General features: G+C 38.9%; 1 protein-coding gene across 8 annotated transcripts in view; it reads right to left on the bottom strand.

Moving 5' to 3' along the window:
* Positions 1–10145, bottom strand: part of diaph2 (diaphanous-related formin 2) — a 364160-nt gene extending 354015 nt beyond the window's left edge. For 3 of the 8 annotated variants that reach the window (XM_084951494.1, XM_084951479.1, XM_084951460.1), the window contains exons 1-2: positions 9990–10144; positions 8985–9344 (exon numbers count right to left, since the gene is read on the bottom strand). In XM_084951494.1, coding sequence (XP_084807620.1) covers positions 8985–9068 — 84 coding nt within the window. In that variant the 5' untranslated portion in view covers positions 9069–9344; positions 9990–10144. Of the gene's footprint in view, positions 1–8984; positions 9345–9791; positions 9904–9989 lie in introns of those variants that run through there. The other 5 variants (XM_084951486.1, XM_084951520.1, XM_084951511.1 and 2 more) reach the window with 4 other exon arrangements.
* Positions 10146–10942: the final 797 nt, after the last annotated feature.

Here is a 10942-nt window from a genome sequence, read left to right on the forward strand (position 1 = left end):
GCTTTGGCTACTTTTTGCACTGATCCCAGCCCAGTCATTATATCTGATCAATTTCCTTGCAATGTTTATTTGTTTCTTTAGGCCATTTAACACTGAGCTTTGAGTCAGCCTATTCCTAAAATGTATAATTTGTTTGCATTTCTTTGGCCGAATCCTTAAAATGCTTGAAGAAACTGGACAATTGGAGGAAAAAATGGCTGACCTAAAGAACAGTAGCTGGACATTTTTCTTAAGAAATGGATAAATATCCAGCCAAGATCTACTTTTTGCCATAGGCTCAAAAGAAATAGTCTCAGTGGATGGCTGACTGTCAAGGAGCAATTCTTAAAAAATGAAAGTTGGGAGAAAAGCTGAGATAAGATAGATTACATAAGCAATCAACTGTGGCAACAGCTCTTATGAAGTGATGAAATTTAAAATCTGTGGTTGAAACTGTCATCAGTATGTACAGAGAAAAGCAGGAAGGAGCTACAACAGTGAGTGTCTATAGCTATCTGTAAAACACGGTGGAGGCTCAGTCATGATTTGAGGCTGGATTTCAGCCAGTGTTCTTGTTAAGACTGATGCAATTATGAATGCAGGAAAATACCATCAGATTTTGTCCCTCTGTCCAATACCACATGGAAAGCATCTGATTGGAAATGCCTACATTTCTCAGCATGACGATGATCTCAAACACACTACCAAATCTGTGTAAGCAAACCGAAAAACTATCAGTCATGGATTGACATCCTCAGAGCTTGGATCTCTGGATTATTTAAGCAGCGTGGAAACATCTTGACATAGAACAAAAAAAATCTTAGACTCCTTAAAGAAATTACAAGAGAGTTAAGCTGTTTGCATGAATAAGCTTTGTTATAGTGTATATATTGACTTTCAAGATCATCAGAATTGTACAAACTCTGGTTTTGCCTTACGCATCGTATTTAGATGCATTTTTGTAATCTTTTCAATAAGTTGCTGCACCCATTTCTCATTTTCCTTGCAAAATATAAAGAAAAATGTTAATATATTTTACCACAGCACTGTAAATGGCTCAAGTGTGTGACAAGCTGACAGCTTGTGTTCACCACATGCCAACATGACCTAAAATGATTTCCGAGGCTTCCCTCACGTATCAAAATGTCAGATGCATCAAATGACACAAAAAAACAAAACAAAAACGTAATTCAAAGTATGCTTCATGATGTGGTACTATCAGCAGCGTTAGCAGTATGAGCTTTATCCATTACTAAAGTATGCGCTTGTTTCCCGTCTCCAGTTTCTATACACAGTACAGGCTATCTGTTGTCTGTTATTACAGGCAACTAAAACACATGTGGGATCATGCAGCAGAACGATCTCGACATCAGAGGTCTGAAATTGAAGAGGTTAATGATTAAAATAGAATAAAATAAACTCCATTTAACTAAATGAAGCACATAAGAAACCACTAGATGATGATGCTGACGGTTTCTGGGGCCAGTAAAGTTACCTAGCTTCAACTTAGCCTAATGCAATAATAATCAATTTCCTAGCTGTCCACATAGCTATTCAATATATATTATTATACACCAGACAGTTTGATATGTCACAACATAAAAAGTACAGATATAAAAAAAAATACAATTAATTACTAGTACACCTGACTAAAACTGGCAGCCTATTTTCATGACAGTAATGCTTCTGAGACCAAATCTATGCAGGGCTCGCAAAATCGCTAACCCGACGTCCCGGGGCTAGCGATTTTTCCAGTCGGGCTACCAAAATCTATCTCTGCCCTGCCCATCGGGCTATCATAGGAAGGAAAAATATATGTCAATGCTTTTGCATTCTTTCGGAAATGTAGCTGGGTAATTATGTCATTGGCATCGGTGAGCCACTGTCAATATGTGACATATTGAAATTGCGTTTGAATTTGCGCTTGTTTTTTGCTTTCACTTTGCAATCGCGCGAACTGTGTATAGAGAGCGACAGCACTGATTGGTGAGTGACGATAATTTGCGCACCAATTCCTCTGACATCGTCTTATCAATCGTTAGCTTACTATGCAAACATGACAAGTGAAATCTCCCACAGCAAGCTTAAACATGTGAGAGGTTGATCGCGCAGAGAATCGCTGAGCGTTATGTGAGTGCCTGTGTAAAAGCAGCAGGATATATATTTTAGTTCTGCTGAGCCAAATAAGACAGGTCAGGGTGAAGAAGTGACAGCCAAAGTAAAGCTTACCACAAAACGGAAAAGTTATGACAAATCAGACTATAAGGCAAAAATAAAGTGCAACTTTATGGTTTCATGGACAAAATAATTTCTGTGGTTGCAAAATGACAAGCTAAATAACCAGGGGTGCCCATAAGTGGCCCGCAGGTGCGCATTCGCTGTCAAAATAAAAAACGCGCACAAGATAAGAAGTTGCAACGCGTGTTTGCGTACATAAGATTTTCTGGAGGAGGACAGACATTTGTTTAGAACTCTTAAAGATGTCGAAGAAGCAAGCTCCTTTAAGCAATTACTTTGGTGTTCCTCCACCTCTTTTATTTTGACAGCGAATGCGCACATGCGGACCACTTATGTGCACCCGTGTAAATAACATAATGTTCTGCCGGGTGTGTTGTTGGTTTTCCCTCGATTTCTGAGTCGACAAGCGTCTTTGTTACTGGGACCAGTAATTTTAAGAAAGGCCCCCATTAGAACCCATGAGAAATGCAAGAAATGCATTATTGCTAAGTCTGCAATATCTTTCCTGGAACAAACACCAATTGCAAATAACATACTAAAAATGAACCTGAAAAATCTGTTTAGAACAGCTACTATGTTGCAAAGAGTGAACTACCACTGGCAAAATTTAGCAGTCTTTGCAAACTTCAAAAAGCAAATGGCCTAGATCTTGGTTCCACTTGCCTCTTACCCGTGACTTCAGTGGAAATTTCAAATTCAGGATCTGACACAGACTGATTCAAGTCCTACACAATTCTTACAAGTTCATAGAAATTTCTGTTCAATTAGAACCAAGTATTTGAGTTGATGATTGTAATTTTTATACAATGTTGTAATTTGTGTTTCAACAATTTTTTGATTAATGTTTTGTTTCCATTATACTTTAATGTATAATATTGTAACGGAAACAAAACAGGAAACAAAACATCAATCAAAAAATTGCTCTTTTTTATTCGGGCTACTTAAATTTATTTTGGGCTACCAAAAACTGAAGAGTCCCTGCACAAAGGGCTACCAGGGATTTTGAAATTTTGCGAGCCCTGCTATGATACAGTAACACTGCTATCCTTGCTATCAGGAGTAGAATATGGCTTGCACTCCACTTGCAGCTAACAGCAAACTGGTTAACACTAGCATAGAACCAGCTTCAGTGTGACCCTACAGATCCCTGCTACACATTTACAATACTGGTATCAAGTTTTTGTTTTTTTGTGGGGGGTTTTTGTTGCTGCTTTTTTAATAAACCTCTTTCACTGCCCAGTGCCTTGTGGCTGTGTCATGACATCCGGCCTCTCTGTTCCATATTTCCTGCAAATACTCCACACTTTCATTTGTCACCTTATTCACAATAACCAGGCCAATCCTTACTTATGTGATCATTATTATCTCATTTCTCACAATAGTAGAATTTTGTTTTTTGTTTTTTACCTTGAATATAAATGCCTTTCAGCATGAATGTGACATTATCGTTTTGAACACTTGTTTTTTCTTTAAATACGCCTTTCCACATTGTCCAGCTTCTCCAACTAGTTTCTCCACCCACATTAATTAGAATTCTCCATGTTGACACATGACACATAATCTGCATGCTTTGCTTCAATGTGCAACCACGATGTATTATAAATCCTGGTGGTGTAAAAAAAAATTAAATGGATGCATCTGAAATAGGAATTGGTCTCACTAAATCGGACATAGTTTTGCAATATAATCTGAAGCCACTAAAATTACTTATATCTGCACACTTTTAGAGAGTTACAGAAACTGTTTTCCACAAATGCCCTTTATCTTCAAAAACCACCGTTTACCATGCACTAACAGTATGTCTGCCAAATTTTTAAAACTTATTTTAACAACACTTAAATGGACTAATAACATGCAATATTTCCCAAAACATAGTTAATGAGTGTTTCTGATTTTAGTTCAGCTTATGAACCACAAATAATGAAACAATCTGGCAGGCTCATGCTGCAACAGAAACCAACTGTCAAAAGAAAAAAGGAAGCAGAGCAAAAGTGCATCTGATAACATGGAATAATAACTCAGAATTAATTCATAGGCTCGAAGCCAACATAAAACAAATAGGATCCTTTTTTAAATTTTTTTTTCCCTTTAGGGGTGCAACAATACATGTATCGGTATTGAACCGTTCGATACAGTGCTTTCGGTTCGGTACGCATATGTGTGAGCAATTTTTATCAACTTTTCTTCTGACAATGCTGTCTGTGTTGAGAGCTCAGTGGATCTGCGTTCCACTACTCCGCCTAGGCTGCACTGTCGAGCGCAGATCCACTGAGCGCAGTGCAAGCTAGCAAGACAGAAGCTAAGCTCGTTGCAACATGGCAACTGCCTCAACGCTACCCGAAATTGAACCTTCCCCACCCTCATTCAGATCTGGCATTTGGAACTATTTTGATTTTCATGTGAAGCATGACCCTGATGGACAAGAGTAAAACAGCATGTTGGATGTGCCACGCAAGGCTCAATTACATTGGTGGGAACTACTGCGTTAGCGCAGTTTGCTTGTTAACGTGTTGACACCGTCCAGCCCCACGCATGGGGCGATCCGCGGTAAGTCGTTAAGGGAGATTTGCTGTGTTATGCCGTTAACGTCATTTTAACGAGATTAACGCTGACAGCACTAGTGGGAACACACCATTTACTCCGACATCATCCTAGTGCAAAGACAAGTGGAAGCAGACAAAAACAACAAGCACGCATGCTACAAACTTTACCCGAGTCATTTAGACAGCCGTTAGCACATGATTCTCCTTATGGAATCAGACCTGATATGTTTAATATGCTGCTGAGAGTATACCCCAGAAGAAGCGTATAGTATAGCTTTTATTTTGGAAAGAGCCATTTCTCTGTAATAAACTCTCTTTTCCAAAGATGAGTGATTTCTCGATCAGATAGATTTTTTTTTTATTTTGTTGTTTCAGCAACATTAAATTTAAAAACTACTTTTGAGTTAAAATATATATTTATAATTTTAATAAATGATAAATTAAAAAGGCATGAACATTTTTTTGTATTGAGAAAATATCGAACTGTGACACCAAAGTATCGAACCGAACCGAACCGTGAATTTTTATGTATCGTTGCACCCCTACTATCCTTGTATCCTTCACATTTCATATCTAAACAAATTGCCGTACAGACATGCATGTTCTTTAAAGCTTAAACCACTTTACTCCCAACCAACCATTTCACCAATTTGCAATCGATGTGTATTATAAATTAATTAGGTTAAGGAGAAGATGCTTATCACAGTACTACAAAGCAAACTATTGACCAGTTTGCTCTGCGGTGCAAACAGGAACAAATGATGTTTGAGATTCTGAATACTATAAACAATTTTCTTATAGAAAGAAACAAGTACAAATTGTATACATCATTACATTACCTGTCAAGCCTGCAGGCAATAAAGAAGATTGGATCTTATACTGTGTATTGACAAATTGGAAAGTTTGATCATCAGCACTTTGATTGTTGAGCAGAAATTTTAAAATCGTTGTATCTTACAATAGCCCCACACAAAAACACCTGGAAATGACACATAACGCACCAGAACAAACAAAAAAGCTGGCTGATCCCAGTCACTTATGCAGATTCATTGTAGGCTCTATAAAGACTTCCTACATAACTCTAAATCAGACTTTATTCACAAGGGGTCACCCCAACCACACTGAAAGCACTTCTTAGTGCAATCTCCAAGGGATTTGTGTCTCCTCGAAACATCAAACTGGGTCTTCTGCTTGTTTGGCGAACGTGTAAACCACTACACCACAGAGCCACCAGAGCTAAAGCATTTGATAAATATACTGAGTACTTCAGCATAGTCTTGCCACAATGTTGGTCTAACTTTGATAAAGTATAGTGAAAAATATTGATATTCAATACCGTAGCTTATTGCTGAGTTTTCACACAGTGTAGAATAAAGAAAGGCATGCATGTGCCTAAGTCTACTACAATATACATATATATATAACTGAGAACTGGTTCCCAGTTATTGGTTCCCACATTCCTAATCCTAATATATAACGTCTCAGTGTTATCATTATATTTATGCAATGTGATGCTTCCTTCCTCTGTGTTACTACACTATGAGATCATCTTTTAATCTGGAATTCAAAAGGAGTAACAGTTCTCTCCCTCTCGGTCAAACCAGCTCCTCTGAATTCCTTTTACTAAAGAGCCCATTCCATCTGGCTGTTCTCCTGGATGTCATACTTTTGCAAAACTTCAAGACAAGGACATTATAACAAAGAGAAGCTGGGAACTATTGAAAATTTGAGTTATGACCCAAAAGACTGCAGTGCTGTTGTAATGTCCTTGGCTATGCTGAGTATCTACACCCTGGGCCCATAGCCCAAATGGTGCTGCCGTGATGTAATGCTGCCCAGTGACTTGTTAAACAAACACACAGCTTTCAGTGTTTTTCCTCTAAAGACTAATTTGACTTTGCATTGACCAAACCACGCCAGTTTCTGCATTTTCTTATCACCAAAGCACATGGGACAGTGCTCTTTAGCAGCGCTAGGTGTGATTATGAAACCAGTACTTTGATACTGTTTACAGCCGGTATTACCCCTCCCTCAAGTCTGTTCCACATCCACACAGCCTGCACTACATGCCAAAAATGTCACAACACAACCCTGCATATGTGTAGTAAAATTTAGAGATTTAGTTGCATAGCGCTTGCACTTTTGTTGCATTAGCCCTTTAAACAGCTGCATTTGTATAATTTAGCGTATATACATGACTGTGGACAGCTAAAAAGTTGGGATAAACACAAGAGGACAAATCAAAACTGAACTCAAGGAAGAATAATCAGCTTCCTCTTTCAAATTTAAAGCTAATGTTAGTATTTTTGCAACAGCCGCATTTAAAGCTGCCTTCTGCTTCTGCCTGTTGTGCTCAGAGAGTTGCGCAACAGTGAACACGCCTGACCATGAGACCAATTTTTTAGTAAAACAAAACCAAACACTGGTCTTACATAGACTTCTTGAGTGATTTACTGACTGATGATGTCATTCTGGCACTCTCGCAAACATCTTAAACTTGGGAGGCAGGATAGTCAAGAGTTTAAGGCTGTCGTAACGATTTCTTAAAGGAACACCCATTAGTAGCTCTGGGAGTGCATGTCAATTCGCCCCACTTTGGGATTTCCTGTCAGGCAGTTATTTTGGCCACTCTTTCCTTTACCTTAACTTTGGTGTAAACAACCTGCAATTGCCTTTGTGTGTTTCAGTTTTAGGACAATTACTAAAAAATGCTAAACATGCAATAATGCTCAAAAACAATGAGCACCACCTAAAGAAATATCAGAGGCATTAACAAAGACATTTCATTCAGAATGTTCTCCTTCAATCATTCCAGTATGCTTGAGTGAAGACAGAAACACTAGTCAATCTAAACTGTGCCGTTTTCAGTTCCCTATTTAGGAAGTGTGGCTGCAACTAAACTTGTGACCTACCCAGCCAATAAGTCACAAAATAAAGCAACACTAACAGAGCTCATAATGAAGATTTGGGAGGTGACATGAGAAAGTTGCACAAAGTTCAATGGCAGCCAAACTTTCCCTTTTTCCACAAATGTGGAAAAACAGACGTGAAAATCAAACGGCAGCCAAGCTGCTTTCTGCAAGCACTGACTTAGGCAGTGCCTGCGTGCCGCAGGCACTGACGTGCACTTCACACCCTCAGCATTACAGTTTAGACTTATCATTTAACATCGCACTGTGGACGGTAAATAAAAGATTGTAGCTACAGTTTACCAAATAAGGGAATTACAGATTTTGGATCCTGCAAGAGATGCTGTTTACACAATTCCTCAGAAAAGTGTATTAGTTTCTCCCAGGAACTTTTAAGAACAGGATGACTAAAAAAAACCCAAAAGTGATTGTTTAAGCATTTCCACATAAGCCAAAACAAAACTTCCACCAAACCTTGCAATGTCATTTCAGGGCAAGATATGGCGTGCAGGACCCGGCCTAATGACACCACGGCTTTAATGATGTAGATTCGGGTTTGCTGCTTTTCAAAAATAAGCACAATCCTTCCTCTGGATAAACTACTGCACAAAGTCCATCCAATGTAATGACGATAAATTAATGTTAAATGGGTTTTCAGTTGTTATCTCATAGACACTGCCCAAGGGCTGCCTAAGGACAAGTTTTATCAATTGCACACACTCATGCTGTTCATAAATCGCCCCCACAAACCTCATGTACATCATGCTGTACACTGAGTCATACAGTAAATTAACTTGTGCTTTGTGTGCATATTAATATAAGACCCCCAACTGTCACAACAAGGATGCTCTTCAAAAACCTATCAGGAGATGTATTGACAGGAATAATCACATGATGCACTGAGTGCCTCAAAAATTGAAGCACTCAGCGAAACAGTACCTCTTTGCTCAACTCTAGCTGCTATTAGCCCCTACATTAAACCATAACAACAGCACATGAATTACTGTTTGTGTCTCGTCCTGCACTAAACAGGGAAGTTCTGCATCGAGAATATGCTTTGTCCTGGAATAATGCTCCTTGGTTTCATCATGAGCTTTAAAAAGGAAGACTGTCCTTAGCATTTATAATAAATCTTTTTTCTTTTTTGACAGCCCTAACATGAAACTTTCTGCAGCTGCAAAGCAGTGCAACTTTCTGGGTCTTACTAAAGTTGAGTGTGACATAATAGGCTGCTTCTGGGATTACAGGATGTGTCAGTTGACTTACACCCTAGTTCCACGCACGTTACACACGAGTGAGCTATTAGAATACCTACCAGCTTTTTGTTTTTACCCTCATCCTCGCTGGATTTCTTTTTAGAGGGCTTATTTGGATCCTCCCCACCGCTGGCTTGATCCATTGCAGCGTTAAGTTAATTTCCCTTCCAGAAACGCCTAATGCGACGTCCTCAAACGCTGACAAACTCCACCAGTGGGCTATTTCAACACACTTTTTACTAGAGGCTCTCCAAGTTATGTGTTTTCAAAATTCATTCCGTTTAAAAGGCTGAAGAACAATTTCAAGTTTCAAATAGCATCCAAAAGAGTCGAGGAGTTTGCTTGAAGAAGAGGTGTGGTAGGGTGGATACACGTTCTCCTCGGCGTAGCAGTATGTCAGCTCACACGCGGGGAAAAAGCTAGAAAGTAACACAAGAGTGTGTAAACAACAACTGATTAGTCCAACATATTCACCCGGGTTTTAAGTTTCAACAAATGCTTTGTCTCCACGCGTGTTTCCATAAGCAGCAGTGTTTAGTATGCAGAATGCATTCAGTAAAGACATCTAACCGTGAACGGTAAAACAGATGTAAAGAGATCCATCTGAGTTAGCTATAAATAGCCATCAATTATTTTTATATTTTTCTTTTAAAGTAGCATTTAATAGACCCCCTGTTTATGGGAACAGGCGGCTAAATTGTTACAGAAAGCAAAGTTACAACCGTGTAACTTAGCAATAGAGGAGTAATAGAGAGACAAAAACGTTTCAGGGTGCCCTGACAGTTTTTAACGTGCCTCGTCAAAGCCACTATTTAACTGTCATTAATCAGAATATATATACAATTGCTGTACTATAGGGAAATCACCGTTGTTCTCTTGCTTAGAATACTTTACACTGCTGTACACAAGCGAGCAATGGGCGACCACTGCCCGGCAAGCACTGTTTATTTTAGCGGACACAGTAGCACACCAGCACGTATAAAACCATATAAAATTCAAACGTGAAGATTAAATAAAAGAAAAAGAAAACTAAAAAAAAAAAAAAAATCCCATCCAGGGCTTACCTTTACAACCAAACGTGAATACCAGGCCCACGGAAATCCCGCCCACCCGTTTTTGACTGGACTTTGAAATACTGAATGACGTAGAATTCAAGCTACTATTGGCCAGATGTCTTGGCAGTCACGAGGTCGGCGTGGCGTCGGTTGTGACGGAGAGGTCGCACCGATTTCACACAACGTGGATGGGGTTCAGTCAGCTATAAGAATAGATCTGTAACGGAGGCACCGTATGAGCGGCTGACCGCGGATAGGAAGCAGGGCGGGAATCTGCGTCTGGAAAACACACCCAGTGTGTATACGTGTGCGCGTGTGTGTTTATTAATATTAGCACACACACACGCAACTTTTTGTGTCTGCAGAAACAGCTGGTGCCATTGTTACCCAGCTATACAACGGAGTGCATCATATAGGCCTGGCTGTTTGCGACTGCATAAAGACAAAAGGTAGATGCAGATGTACGTTTGAGGAGAAGACCCCAGGCACTAAAATAAGTAATTAATCAGGTGTAATATCTTTAATTGGTGGGCCAGATCCCAATTCTGAATTTTATGTTCATATAAAATTTATATTCACATTTTCCCAATGCAGACTATTAAATCTCTTTTACACAGGGACTGCTACAAGCAATTCTCTAAAAACTGCAACTAACAATTATTAAATTTTTCAGTGGAGTGTCTACTATATTTTTTTTTTTTTCGAAGAAGAAGATATGGACTCTTAAATAAAACAGCGGCTCCATATAAGGGAAAATAAGTTGTCAGCAGCAGATACTAGAAATTCTTAAAGGGAACTGTGAAATTTTTATGCCTACTGTAATAATACAACATTTAAAGGTCAATCATAGCAAAATGTTATAAATTATAAACATAAAATTATTTAGCGCAGACTTTTTTTTAATATAAGTATTTATTAAATGAATGCCCTGGGTTTACCCAGAATATATGTTTTGCACCATT

The sequence above is a fragment of the Perissodus microlepis genome, chromosome 2, assembly GCF_051167445.1.
Source record: "Perissodus microlepis isolate ML-2025 ecotype Zambia chromosome 2, ASM5116744v1, whole genome shotgun sequence".
Lineage (NCBI taxonomy): Eukaryota > Metazoa > Chordata > Actinopteri > Cichliformes > Cichlidae > Perissodus > Perissodus microlepis.